At 43.0% G+C, this 15,580-nt stretch overlaps 1 protein-coding gene across 2 annotated transcripts in view; it reads right to left on the reverse strand.

Annotated features, from left to right (window-relative positions):
* The window catches only part of ZNF740 (zinc finger protein 740), a 76,314-nt gene that overhangs the window by 25,018 nt on the left and 35,716 nt on the right, over positions 1 to 15,580 (reverse strand). For both annotated transcript variants that reach the window (XM_069758777.1, XM_069758776.1), the window contains exons 5-6: positions 12,466 to 12,589; positions 6,491 to 6,609 (exon numbers count right to left, since the gene is read on the reverse strand). In XM_069758777.1, the coding sequence (XP_069614878.1) occupies positions 6,491 to 6,609; positions 12,466 to 12,589 (243 nt within the window). The remainder of the gene's footprint in view (positions 1 to 6,490; positions 6,610 to 12,465; positions 12,590 to 15,580) is intronic.

Genomic DNA, 15,580 nt, shown 5'->3' on the forward strand with positions numbered 1-15,580 from the left:
GACCTCAATGACCTGGCCATTTTTTGCAATTCTCACCAGTGTCCCTTTTTGAGGTAATGGTAATAACTCAGGAACGCTTCAACGGATCCTAACGATTTTGAGACTCTTTTTTCATGATATATTGGGCTTCATGTTAGTAGTAAATTTAGGTCGATAATTTTTGCGTTTATTTGTGAAAAAAATCGGAAATTTGTTGAATTAGGGCACCATGGGCACAGCGGATTTGGTTTTCCATAGGCTTACATGGTATTGTAAACATGATGGAAAACTGCTATGAATCCGCAGCGGCCAATCCGCTGCAGATCCGCAGCCAAATCCGCACCGCGTGCACATAGCCTAATTCTAACCCTAATTGCAACCCTAACCTTAATTCTAGCCCTAACCCTAATTGCAATTCTAATTCTAACCCTAATTGTAACCCTAACCGCAACTCTAAATGCATCCCTAACCCTAATTGCATCCCTAACCCTAACTATAACCCTAACCCTAGTTCTAACTCTAACCCTAGTTCTAACCCTAACCCTAGTTCTAACCCTAACCCTAGTGGAAAAATAAAAGTAAATATATTTTCTTTATGTTATTATGTTCCCTACCTATGGGGGTGATAAAGGGGGAAGTTTATTTATTTTTTTTATTTTGATCACTGTGATAGAACCTTTCACAGCGATCAAAATGTACCTGGAATGAATCTGCCGGCAGATTCGGCGGGTGCACTGTGCACGCGCCCGCCATTTTGGAAGATGGCCGCGCCCATGGAGAAGACAGACGGACGGACGGACACCGGAGCTCGGTAAGTATGCAGGGGTGGGATCGGACTGCGGGGGGAGCAGAAAGGAGGACGGAGGGGGGAAGCGGAGGATAGCAGAGGACAGGACGGAGGACGGGGGCGGTAGATCGGTGGCAGATCGCGGTCTCCAGCCATGGCCGATGATATTGCAGCATCGGCCATGGCTGGATTGTAATATTTCACCAATTTTCATTGGTGAAATATTACGATTGCTCTGATTGAAAGTGAAACGTCACTTTCAACAGCCAATCAGAGCGATCGTAGCAGGTCGGGTGAAATTACAGTTTACCCTTTCACCCGACCTGGAGCGCGATCATTCTGTGACACAGCTTATGCGTCACAGGTCGGATTGGCACCGACATTCATGACGCATACGCTGTGTCACAGGTCGGGAAGAGGATAAAGGGTCAACATTGACTTGTAGATTGTAACCTTCCAATAGGTGGAACTAGAGTTATAGCTCTCTCTCTCTGAAGAGACAATTTGCATAATTAGCATATTACCCAGAGGAGCATTGCGGCTTTAAGTCTCCTCATCTCGGCATGCTTAGCAAGGAGAAACGATACTTCTTGGATAAGGTGTTAAAGAAACATCTGTGTTTTACAGGGTACAAATTGCGGCTGCTGAACTTCATCAAACTGGCGGATAGACCCAAACGAAGCACGTTTGCTACCGATATGCTTCATGAGATCAACAATGATGCAAGAGAGCAACATGATGATATCTGTGGACATGTTCATCGTCATAACATCCGAATATGGGCTGAACATCCTCATGCCTACATTGAGTACGAACGTAACAACCCTAAAGTGAACGTGTGGTGTGGCCTGAGGCATGAAAAGGTGATAGGCCCATTTTTTTTTCGCGGAGTGGTCTGTGATGGCAAACCCGTATCTTGACATGTTGGAATTGCCACAATTTCCAGAAGGTGTCGTCTTTCAACAAGATGGCGCTGCTCTACACTACGCCACCATTGTTCTTGAGTTTCTGACTAGAACATTCCCCCAGCGGTGGATAGGCAGGGGTTCTGTCAAGCCATGGCCACCACGATCCCCAGATCTGATGCCCTTAGACTTTTACTTTTGGGGTTATGTGAAGCATCATGTGTACATTTAATGCATCAACAACATTAATCACTTAAAACAGAAAATCACAGACATTATTCACTCTGTTACACCAGACGTCCTTACCCGTGTGTGGCAAGAACTTCACTATTGTTTGGATGTGTGTAGGGAAACAAATGGAGCCCATATCGAACTGCACTGAATAGGTATGAAACTGAAGACTTATTTGGAGCAGATTTCACATTTCTATCGGTTTTTTTTGTTGCTTTCCAGTGAATGGTCAAAAGTGCACCATGACTTTACGGACACACGGTATTCTTCAATTTCACAGGTTTCATTGACTAAAATTACCAGTTTAGCACTGACACCATGGCTGTCGATCTAACTTAACACTGATGTGAAGCTGCAGCACGAGATGTTCTCCTGCATCCTCTTCCTACACAATGGGCAGCCATCAAGTGGTTGGTGCAGCCATATAAATAAAATAAATTATTATATCACCAAACTCAAGCGTGAAATAGGCTGAAAACACACCCGAGAAACCAGAAAAACCTATAAAAAATAGAGTACATATAAATATAATTTTATTGAGATGATAACATACAACTGATAAAAGACAAGTGTATTAAAATAGGAAAGTACAACAGGCCAAGAAAAGAACAGCAGGAGGAATGAGCTGGATAGTGATAATAAATATATATAATATGTATATAATGATATGAAAATGATGGGTGAAGAGGAACAAGGGTAGGTGGCAGTCAATGACTATAATAAAAGTAAAACAGTTGATGCCAAACAAATCAAATGCAGTAAATAAATAGAACAAACATTCAATAGAGAGACCACATAAATGAAAATATAAAACACCACCATACCCATAGCTTCCTCCTTCTGGAATGGCGCCAGCCCCAATGAAGGTTTACGCCGAAATACGCTTTGGGGCTTGCGCCATTCCAGCGGGATGAAGTTATGGGTATGGTGGAGTTTTATATTTGCTTTTATTATGTGGTCTTACTCTATTGAATGTCTGTTCTATTTTTACTGCATATGATTTGTTTGGCATCAACTATTCTACATTTATTATATTCATTGACTGCCACCTACCGTTGTTGCTCTTCATCCATCATTTTCATGTTATATCATGTTATTCATGTTGTCATTATATAGATTTTTTATTTATAAAATATATATATATATATATGTGTATATATATATATATATATATATATATATATATATATATATATATCTAATATATAATTGCCTAGAATACTACTTCCTGCAATTTGTGCCAACTTCCGTGGCTTTGTCCGGAGCTAATGTCCGGAGATTAATTGCCTAGAATACTACTTCCTGCAATTTGTGCCAACTTCCGTGGCTTTGTCCGGAGCTAATGTCCGGAGCTAATGTCCGGAGCTAATGTGCGGAGATAATGTCCGGAGCTAATGTGCGGAGATAATGTCCGGAGCTAATGTCCGGAGCTAATGTCCGGAGCTAATGTCCGGAGCTAATGTCCGGAGCTAATGTCCGGAGCTAATGTGCGGAGCTAATGTGCGGAGCTAATGTGCGGAGCTAATGTCCGGAGATAAGTGACGTCAACAGTGTCCAGTGTCTGATTGGTTGCCGCCTGCTGCGAGCGACCAATCAGAAACGTGCCGTACTGTGACACACTCCGCCCGCCATTTTGGTGTGATTTTTGAATTTTTACCTCACAGCAAGTTTCTACTGCGTGGAGGCGGGCCCAGTGACGTTGCTCTTCAAGCTCCTGCCGAATTTCGTCAAAAAAATGATAATACCATTTACCAAAACTATATATATTTAGTTGTGAAGTGGTTCAGTGACATTTTCACACCAATTTTGAACTTTTGTTTGGTGTTTTCTCCATATACTGCCTATTATTTTTGTTCTTTCTTACTATTATTTATTAATTGTATTATTCTTACATTTGAATAAATAAAGTATATATGGATTCTAGACTCCCGATTCTTTAGAATCGGGCTGCCATCTAGTATATATATATATATATATATATATATATATATATATATATATATACATACATACACACACACACAGAGTATATATACAGTATATATATTTATTATCACTATCCACCTCATTCCTCCTGCTGTGTTTTGTCACCCTCTTTTGTTCTCCTATTTTAATATACTTGTCTTATCAGCTGTATGTTATCAGCTCAATAAAAGAGATTTTTGGTATTTACCGTAAAAAATCTCTTTCTTGGAGCCTTCATTGGGGGGCACAGGTAACCATGGATGTATGCTGCTGTCGCTATGAGGTTCACACTATACAAAGAAAGAAAAATAACTCCTCCCCGGCAGTATACACCCTCCGACATGCACCAGGCAACTAAGTTGGTGCAAAAGCAGTAGTAGGAACAAGTATAAACAACTCAACCTATGTACCAACCCACAACAATGGCACGTTGGCAAATACGCTGTGTCCCCCAATGAAGGCTCCAAGAAAGATTTTACGGTAAGAACCAAAAATCCCTCTTTCTCGATTCATTGGGGGACACAGGTAACCGTGGGACATCCAAAAGCAGCCCTCAGGGTGGGATAATAAGAATAGAGAACAAGGTCGGCCGATGCGAAACCGCCTGCAGTATCTTCCTACCCAGGCCTGCATCCGCAGAAGCCCGAGTGTGCACCTTGTAGAATTTCACAAAGGTGTGGATGGACGACCAAGTCGTAGCTTGGTGACGAACTACCCAAGAAGCTCCCACAGCCCAGGTAGAGTGAGCCCTCACCCCCGGGGATCGTTGGTCGCTGGAGAGAGCTGTCTGTGTGACAGCTCCCCAGCGACCACACAACGATTTACCAACGATCACGGCCAGGTCGTATCGCTGGTCGTGATCGTTGGTAAATCGTTTAGTGTAACGGTACCTTAAGAATCCGACAGAGGATACATCTGACCCGACGTCCGCCTGCGAGAGGAGGGGGGGGAATGGGTAGAGAGAGGTATTCCGGCTGACGGAGCTGGCTCCGGAGAAGTGGATGAAGAACTAGACAGAAAACGCTTTCTGGTTCTTTTCTCAAGTCTGCCCCTGTGAGGGTCTTGGACAGGTGCGATCGAATCGCTGAGAGAAGCGTTCGTGGCACTGGTGGCAGTAGTCAGCAGTGGAATACGTTCTAGTACCTGAACCAGGGACTGAGACACTTTAGTCAGGTCGGAGACTGACAGACATTGCAACAGCCCACTCCGGGGAAGTGCACTCATCCCGAGCATTAGGGGCCTCCTGCATTAGGGGCCTCCTGCATTACGGGCCTCCTGAGAGACGGACATGATGGAAGGACTGCAAGACGTACTTTTCTTACAGCGGGCACAAGCGTAGTGAATTACCGTAGGGATATAGCCGGGGGCCCCTGCGGGGTTGGGCATAGGTAGTGCAGTTACACTGTGTCCCCCACCTATGGAGAGGTATTCCAGAGTACGCGATGCACAGGAGACAGCTGGCCGGGAAAGCGCAGGCTGCGAGCGTCTGCTCATGCAGAGAACGCGCCAAACAGTGGGGTGTGGCCGGCTGAAGAGAAACCAAGCACCCAATAGGCTGGCAGGGAAGGGGGGGGGAGGGTGGCCCGCCGGAAGCGCAGCCAATACCAGCGCTGGGCTGCAAGCGAGGTATGTCCAGAACTGGGAACGAGGAAGAAGAAGGGGCGCGGCCTCCCGGGGCAGAGACTTGCCGGAAACGAATATGTGGAAAAGGGCGCGCTGCGAGGAAAGTGGCGCGAGATTTAAATAATAGAGCACCCGATGGCCCCCTAGCCCGTGCAGCGGCGAGTGCTGCTGGATAATAAAGTTAAGTGCCCCTGCATGGAGATTGCGACGATGCAGGAACTGGGGGGGGGGGGGGGGGTTACTGTTGCTTGAAGATCTTCGTACCTGAAGATGAGGAACGCATCAGGATCCCTTGATGGCAGAAAGGGTCCTGGGAGATGTGGTCCGCCTTCCCGCGCTATATCAACCGGCGCAGAAGACGGCATCAACCCCTTAAAGAGGGGGAGAACACCGCAGGTGACCACCGTCTTCCTCTCAGCCCACTCCGAGGAGAGGGATGAGGGGGGGGGGTGGGAGGCAAGGACTGGCCACCGAAAGTAAACATGAACACCCCAGGGTGACATGAAACAAAGTCCTGCCCAGCGGATCCAAGAGGGTGCGATGTGGGTGATACCACACTGCTCTCTCGGTCGCTTAATGCGGGGAATCAGGGTGAGAAGAACTGCACCCTGTAACCCCCAGACATGTATATGAAACGAAAGGGAAAAAGATTAATAAACACACACAATCCCTGAAAGAAAAAGAAATGCGGATCTGGTGTTAGATCCAGGTCCGCCTCCTACAGACACTAAGCAAAAACTGAGTTGCCTGGTGCCTGTCGGAGGGTGTATACTGCCGGGGAGGAGTTACTTCTTTATTTGCATAGTGTCAGCCTCCTAGCGGCATACACCCATGGTTACCTGTGTCCCCCAATGAAGCGAGAAAGAAATGTATATTTATATGTACTCGTTTTGGCTGCACCATCCTTTGTAGGCTTATCCTCCTCCTACAGACTGGGCTTTCGGCAGAAGAGGGGCTGCTGGCCAGAGACTGACATAAATATGAGCAAAGCCCAGTGTACCTGCAGGCATCGCTCGCACTGGTACGGCTTCTCTCCACTGTGAACCCGTTTGTGTCTGTCCAGATGATATTTCTGAATAAACTTCATGTCGCACATATCACATTCATGTGGTCGCTCTCCTGAGAAGCAAAAGGGAATTATCAGATGGTTATATAACTGGAGAATGTGAACAAACATCTCCATACGTAAGATATTAACCCCTTTACCCCCCAAGTGTGGTTTTCACATTAATGACCAGGCCAATTTTTACAATTATGACCCCTGTCCCTTTATGAGGTTATAACTCTGGAACGCTTCATTGGATCCCGGTGATTCTGAGTTTTCTTGTGACAAAATGTATTTCATGATAGTGGTAACATTTCTTCGATGTGACTTGTGTTTAGTGATGAGCGATTGTACTCGTTGCTCGGATGTCCTCCGAGTATTTGTGAGTGCTCGGAGATTTAGTTTTCATGCGGCAGCTGAATGATTTACAGCTATTAGCCTGCTTGATTACATGTGGGTATTCCCTAGCAACCAGGCAACTCCCACATGTTCTCAGCCTGGCTAGAAGCTGTAAATCATTCAGCTGAAGCGATGAAAACGTAATCTCCAAACACTAACAAATACTTGGAGACCACCCGAGCATGCTCTGGAAAACCCAAGCAACGAGTACACTCGCTCATCACTACTTGCGTTTATTTGTGAAAAATTGGAAATTGTCAAAAATTTTGCAATTTTTCAACTTTGAATTTTCATCCCCTTAAATAACAGAGATATTGCACACAAAATATTTAATAAGCAACATTTCCCACAAGTCTACTTCACATCAGCACAATTTTGGAACCAATTCTTTTTTTGTTAGGACGTTATAAGGGTTAAAAGTTGACCAGCAATTTCGAATTTTTACACCATTTTTTTAGGGACCACATCACATTTAAAGTCACTTTGAGAAGTCTATATGATAGAAAATAACCAAGTGTGACACCATTCTAAAAACTGCACCCCTCAAGGTGCTCAAAACCACACTCAATAAGTTTATTAACCCTTCAGGTGCTTCACATGAACTTTTGGAATGTGGGGGAAAAAAATGAACATTTAACTTTTTTTTTCCCCAAAAAAAAATTTACTTCAGGTTAAAAAATTTTTTATTTTTCCAAGGGTAACAGCAGAAATTGAACACCAAAAGTCATTGTCCAATTTGTTCTGAGTACGCTGATACCCCATATGTGGAGGTAAACCACTGTTTGGGCGCACGGCAGAGTTCGGAAGGGAAGGAGCGCCGTTTGACTTTTTCAATGCAAAATTAGCTGGAATCAAGATCAGATGCCATGTTGGATTTCGAGAGCCCCTGATGTGTCTAAACAGTGGAAACCCCCCACAAGTGACCCCATTTTGGAAACAAGGCCCACATCTAGGAACTTATCTAGATGTGTAGTGAGCACTTTGAACCCCCAGGTGCTTCACGGAAGTCTATAACATTGAGCCGTAAAAATAATATAATCCCATTTTCATCACATAAATGTTATTTTAGCTCCAAATTTTGCATTTTCACAAGAGTAACAACAGAAATTGCACCATACATTTTGTTGTGCAATTTCTCCTGAGTATGCCGATACCCGATGTGTAGGGGAATACTACTTTTGAGGCACAGTGCAAAGCTCAGAAGGGAAGAGGCATCATATTGGAGTTTCCTTGAATGGTTTGAGGGTGCCATGTCACATTTGTTCTGGCACCTCAGGGCTCTGCCAAAGAAACCTCATTTTACAAACTACACTCACAATTAATTCATCTAGAGGTACAGTGATCATATTGACACCACATGTGCCTCACAGAATTTTATACCACTGAGCGGTGAAGAAAGAAATTACATTTTTCTAAAATGCGGGTTTAGCCCCAAGTTTTTAATTTTTCTAAGGGCTAATAGGATTTTTTTTTTTTTTTTTTAATAAACTGAGGTCCATTTTTTCCTGAGTGCATCAATACATGTAAATCGGGAAATATTTTTCAGGCACAGTGCAAAACTCAGAAGGCAAGGAGCTCCAGATTTTACTGTTATGGTTTGCAGGTGCCATGACCCACTGGGGGAGCCCATGAGGTGCCAGAACAGCAGAATCCCCCATAAGTGACCCCATTTTATGAACTACACCTCTCAATTCATCTAGGGGTGCAGTGATCATATTGACATCACGGGTGTGTCACAGAATTTTATACCATTGAGAAGCGAAGACAAAATAACTACATTTTTACCACCAAAATGTTGTTTTAGCCAAAGATTTTATATTTTCACACAAGAAGTGGGTAAAATGACACCAAAATTTGTGCCACAATTTCTACTGAACGCAGCAATAACCCATATGTGGCTGTATAGTACTGCTTAGCCATACGGAGAGACTCGAGAGGAACGGAGCGCTATATGCCTCCTGGAGCGAAGATTTTCCTAAAACAGTTTGTGGACTCATATACAGGGCCCCTAAGTGCTAGAAGAGCAGAATCCCCTCTCAAGTGACCCCATTTTGGAAACTATACCCCTTTATCTACAGGTATATTGACGATTATTTGACTCCATGGGCATTTTCCAGAAAAAAGCAGCAATGAACGTTGCAGAGTGAAAATTGCAAACTGCCGCTGTAGTGACCAGTACGTTGTAGTAACCAGTACGTTATGCCCAACCCGTGCTTCTGGAGGCATATACCCGTAAGTTAGGCGGGCTCTCATCGCTTCAGAAATGCCAAACGTGGACGCAATATGTTGTTTAGGCACAATGGGGCTCAGAAGAGAGGGGGTCATTTGAATTTGGGAGCAGCAAATTTGCTGAATTTCTTTTGGGGGCGAGGAGCCATTTTGCTTTTCCAAAGCCATTGTGCTACCAGTAACGTGGAAGCCCCAATATTTCCATTAACAGGTGGCGGACCTGAGTGAGGGCCTGCTTTTTTTGTGGATTGAGTTGAAGCTTTTATTGGGAACATTTTACATAGTGCTTGGGATCACATTTATCTGGCGCTCTTCGTCGAGCACTTACTTTAGGGTTTCCATCTAAATCTCCGAGTGACGTGATTTAGATGAAACCCCTTCGCGATCCATTCGCTATAATGAGGCAGAAGAGTTACTCTGGTTTCCGTCTGGCCTCTGTTCAGCGGTGTCCTTTTCAGAACTGCACAAAACTGTGGTCGACGGCACTTTTTTGCAATCCTAAAAAGACTTGACATTGCCGGATCACAGGTCCTATGGGGTTCACAGTTCCTCCATCAGGCTCAGTATAGGGAATCTTCTGCCAGAGGTTCCGTTTGAATCACGTATTTCAGAGATTTTCACGGAAACCCCACTGCAAGCACTCCGCGCAGGATAAATGTGTGCCGAGCCTTACTGCAATCTTTGGGCAGCAGAATGAATAAACCGCAGGTGAAGAATTGGTTTTATTTATTTTTTACGCCGTTCTTCGTGCGGTATAAGTGATTAGGTGACTTTATTCTTCGGGTTGGTGCGATTACAGAAATACCAGATTTATTCCTCTTTCACACATCCATGTCTCGGTAAGTGTGATGACAGTTTTCACACGTACCGGAGACACGTACACACCCATTTGAGTGAATGGGTCTGTGCACAAGTCAGTGTGCTTCCATGTGTTTCCAACATGCTGATATGTACGTTTTTTTAATGTCAGCGTGGGCCGCAAAACTTGCCACACACGTGTTCACGGATAACACACATGGATGTCAGTAGTGTGACACGCCGGGTCCTCAACACGGCTCTCATCATTCTCCCCTGCTCTTCCAGCGATCGGTACGAGCAGGGGAGAATGAGGCGTTCTATTTAAGTGATAAAAGAGACAGCAGGCAGCGGCTGATGGGACTATCATTCCCATCAGCCTACCCCTGCTGCCACTAATAACAGTGACAGCAGGAGCGGTTGATGGGGGTAGTTATCAGCCGCCACCTCCTGAACTATAAATAAATGAATTAATAAAAACGGCGTGGGTTCCCCTGTATTTTCTATAACCAGCCAGGCAAAACTCACAGCTGCGGATTGCAACCCTCAGCAGTCAAGTGTCAGCAAGGTTGGTTATCAAGAATAGAGGGGTCTCCACAATGTTTTTATTTTTTAATTATTTAAATACATTGCTTTAAAAACAGGCGTGGGGTCCCCCCATTTTTGACTAACAGCCTTGCAGCCCGCAGCTGCCCAGAAAAGACATGTATTAGATGCGCCAATTCTGTCGCTTTGCATGGCTCTTCCCATTTGCTCTGTAGCAGTGGCAAGTGGGGTTCATATTTGTGGGGTTGATGTCGCTTTTGTATTGTCAGGTGACATCAAGCCCACGGGTTAGTAATGGAGAAGCGTCTATAAGACATCTATCCGTTACTAATCCTATAGTTATATTGTAAAAAAAAAGCCACAGCCAGATAAAACATTCATTTTAATTCATTTTTTTAATTATAGCACAAGCGGCAGGCTGATGAATACCCCCATCAGCCAGTCCTGCTGTCGCGGTTATTAACAGCAGGGGTAGGCAGATGAGAGTAACAGTCCCATCAGCCACCGCCTGCTGTCTCTTATCATTTAAAAATATAACTCATCATTCTCCACTGATCGCAGGCAGAGCAGGGGAGAATGAGAAGAGCCATGTTCAGCACCCAGTGCTGGGGAACAGCGTTTACTGTAACGCTTCTTCCCTGGCGCCCGTCCTTGTGGTACTGATGTGGCACATGCATGCCACACGTGTGCCACAAGTATTACACACACGGACACTAACATCTCCGGTACTGGAAATATCAGGACGTGTGAAAGAGGCGTTATAGCTGTTTTTTTTATGTTTGGCAGCAGTCACACATTAAAAGATGCTTTTTACTGCAAAAATTTTTATTTTAGGGTTGGTGGGGGGGTCTATACCATTCCGTGTGTGGTAAAAATTGATAAGGCAGTTTTATTCTTCGGGTCAGTACGATTACAGCGATACCTCATTTATATTTTTTTTAATGTTTTGGCGCTTAAATACAGTAAAAACTATTTTATGGAAAAATTATTTTTGTATCACTTTATTCTGAAAGCTATAACTTTTTTATTTTTCCCTTTTTTATTTTATGGAGCTATATGGAGGCTTGTTTTTTGCGGGACAAGATGACGTTTTCAGCTGTGTTTATTTATATCCGTATTTTTGATAAAGCATTGATTTTTTGCCTTTTTTATGGTGTTCACTATAGGGGTTAACTTGTGGGACAGTTTTATAGGTCGGGTCGTTGCGGACGCGGCAATACAAAATATATGTACTTTTATTGTTTAGATTTTTTTGATTCATTCAAATATTTAGTTGGAAATTGAATATATATTGATTTTATTATTTTTTATAAATATTTTTTTTTTTTATTACTTTTTTCGAACTTTTCTTAGTCTCACTATGGGACAATCATTTTTTGCAGGTTGATCCTTTCTACAGCATGGAGATGAAGCAGCATCTGCACGCTTTAGAATTGTCAGCTCGACACTGATAGGGAGACTTGCTGATCATGCACTGCGCATGATCAGCAAGTTTCCTAGCTCTGGTGACCCGGATGCTGTCATGGTGACACTGGGTCACCATGGAAAGATCGGGACCCTGCGTCACGCTGGCAGCCCTCTGTCGGCTTCCGGACTGCCGCTATTGTGTTCCGATTGCAGCATTTTGGGGGGTTAAAGTGCTCCCACCTCCCCCCCCCCCCCCCCGTGTGCGATCGTGATGACGTACTATTCCGTCCATGGTCAAATAGGCTCAGGTCACATGGACGGAATATTGTGTCCAATGTCAGAAAGGGGTTAAAGCTGAAAAATTTAAGACACAAAAGATGAACCTCTCTATAACTAAGACTTTTCATCCAACATTAATGAGCTACTATGTTACATTTGAATATAAAAATACATATACTGTAAGGCACCCATAGGTAGCCTCCAAAAACAATGTATTTTTTTTTTTTTACTAGAGTGGAACAAGGCTGTGAAACTGATCCAGATCTCGGTCTTACCTGTGTGGATGTATAAATGTCTCTTTAGATGGTAGCTACTTCTGAAGGCTCCATAACAATGCTCACAGATAAAATTTTTGGGTATGTTCAATGAAAAAGGGATATTTTCTTCTGTTAAATCCACCTGCAACACAGGTAAACGGTCCAAATAACAGCAATGTGAAAGCATATAGGTTTTATATTGCATCTAACAAAAAAATTAGATTATGTCATACAGAAAAATTAAAATCCATATAGACATTTCCAAAGATAGGATATATCACCCTCACATTAAAGGGAACCGTCAGCTATTTTGGTCAATATAAGATGCGGCAACTGCCTTTCAGGGTTTATCTACAGCATTCTATAATGCTGAATTATTTATAAGCTCCCAATCTGACGTGAAACATAAGACCTTTGCCGGCGCACTGCACTGCTTAGCTCTGCCCTCAACAGGGCAGATAAGTACGCCTGCGCAGGAGCGCGATGTCGGGGAGCCATGAAGCAAGCAGAAGGGCAGCGTCACAAGAAGATGGGAGGCGTCAGAACTGGACCTGTGATGCCCATTGGACCAGACAACCCCCAGGTGAGTATAATAAAAGTTATTTTTCTCATCTTTCAGGTCGGATCGGGGGCTATCTACAACATTATAGAATGATGTATATAAGCCCTGAAAGGCAGTGGCTGTATCTTATATCGGCCAAAACAGCCGACAGGTTCGCTTTAAACACAGAAGATGAATTATAACTGGGAAAGTGAGAAAGAGCTGACACAGGAGTAGGGAGCATCTGTGGTGACCAGGTAATTACATCAGGATATATGTTCGGGAGAGCCAGTCACTAAGCCTGGGATTTATATATTTAGAGGCGGAGAAGTACATTTCCAAGGCAAGAGCTTTTTCTGTTCAAAGCACTGATCCCAGACCTTTTGGAGCCAGTGGTCACTGATGAATATTGGATGTTGTATTGATCTAATATTTATGGGAGATATATTTTCAGCATAGTAGCGAAAGGACTACGATAACACATTCACTCACATCACCATAATGCCATTCTAACACCTCCAAATTTAAGATGAAGACGATGAATGATGCTATCCATGCCATGTTTCAATGTCTATAGAAAGTAAAATTGCAAAAGGAAACATGGCAACCATATCTACGGTCTGGGACCTCTAGGGGTGAAGATATCCTGGAATTTAGAGGTCTTAAAATTCTAACAGACCTAGCATATCTCACAACCCCACAAGAGAGCTCACGGAGGGGAAATGTGTGGGTGTAACCTTGATCTAATAAAAAAACTGAATTTGGATTTTTGTATTTTGTCAGTACTGTAAGGTACACCTTGCTGTAGGTTCGGTCCGTTTCCCAATGAGTACTTCCGTCCACTAAGTTCAGAGAAATTTCTGTGACATAGGTTTAGTACTTTTCCCTTTGTTAATCATTTTATACCATGTGATTGTATATACCGTATTGTTTTATTCAGAATTTGTAAAATCTTTGTATAGTTTTTCTTTTATAAACACTGCCTACCTTTGCGGTTTAACTACAAACTACATAAAATTTAATAGCTCTGTTCCTCTTGCTCTGTAAACCGCACCCTTGAAGCACTTCCTGTAACTGGTGTTCATTAGGCCTATGTAAAAGATTGGAAGTGACAGCTAATAGATCATTTTACAAAATAATTAGAAAATGGAAGAAACACAACATGACTGTCAATCTTCCTCAGTCTGGGGCTCCATCCAAAATTTCGCCTTTCGGGGTAAAGATGCTTCTGTGTAAGTCAGTAATCAGCCCAGAACTACACGGAAGGACCTGGTGAATAACCTGAAGAGAGCTGGGACCACAGTCTCAAATATTGCCGTTAGTAACACTACACTGTCATGGATTAAAATCCTACAGGGCACGCAAGTTCCCCCTGCTCACACCAGCACATGTCCAGGCATGTTTGAAGTTTGCCAATGACCATCCGGATGATCCAGAGGAGGCATGAGAGAAGGTCATGTGGTCAGATGACACCAAAATAGAACTTTTTGGTATCAACTCCACTCACCGCGTTTCGAGGAAGGATGAGCACAACCTCAAGAACACTGTACCAACCATGAAGCATGGTGGACGAAACATCATACTTTGGGGGTACTTTCCTGCAAAGAGGACAGGACGACTGCTCTATAAATGAAGGAAGAATGGATGGGGTCATGCGTCACAAGAGTTTGGCCAACAACCTCCTTCCTCAGTAAGAGAATTGAAGATGGGTCGTGGCTGCGTCTTCCAGCATGACAATGACCTGAAACACACAGCCGAGGCAACTAAGGAATGTCTCTGTAAGAAGCATTTCAAGGTCCTGGATTGGCCTTGCCAGACTCCAGACCTGAACCCAATAGAAAATCTATGGGGGGAGCTGAAACTCAATGTTGCCAACAGAGCGTCCCGAAGCATCGGATAAGTTCTGTATGGAGGAGTGGACCAAAATCCCTGCTGCAGTGTATGCAAACTTGGTCAAGAACTACAGGAAACGTCTGAGCTCTGTAACTGCAAACAAAGGCTTCTGTACCAAATATTAAGTTCTATTTTTCTATTGTATCAAATACTTATTTCATGCAATAAAATTTAAATTAATTATGGAAAAATCACACGTGAGTTTATGGATTTTAGATTCTGTTTTTCTCAGTGCAGTGTACGATAAAAATTACAGACCTCTCAATTTTTTGTAGGTGAGAAAACTTGCTAAATCGGAAGTATCAAATACTTATTTTCCCCACAGTATAACTGAAAATATCAGCAGAAATATGTTAACCTTTTAGTGACCGGGTCAAATCTGCCGCTAGGAGGCTGACACGAAGTGAATACGAATTAAAGTTAGATTCTCCTCTGCAGTATATATCCTGATGCTGGCTCCACAAGAACCAGTTCAGTGCAAAAGCAGTAGAACACACACAAAAAAGAAAATTTAATACAAGGTACAACATGTGCATAAAAATAAATATATATATATACATATATATATATATATATATATATATATATATATATATATATATATATATATATATATATATATATATATACACACACACACACATATATATATACACACATATATTATTATAATATATATATATATATATATATATATAT

Source organism: Ranitomeya imitator, chromosome 3 (assembly GCF_032444005.1).
Source record: "Ranitomeya imitator isolate aRanImi1 chromosome 3, aRanImi1.pri, whole genome shotgun sequence".
Lineage (NCBI taxonomy): Eukaryota > Metazoa > Chordata > Amphibia > Anura > Dendrobatidae > Ranitomeya > Ranitomeya imitator.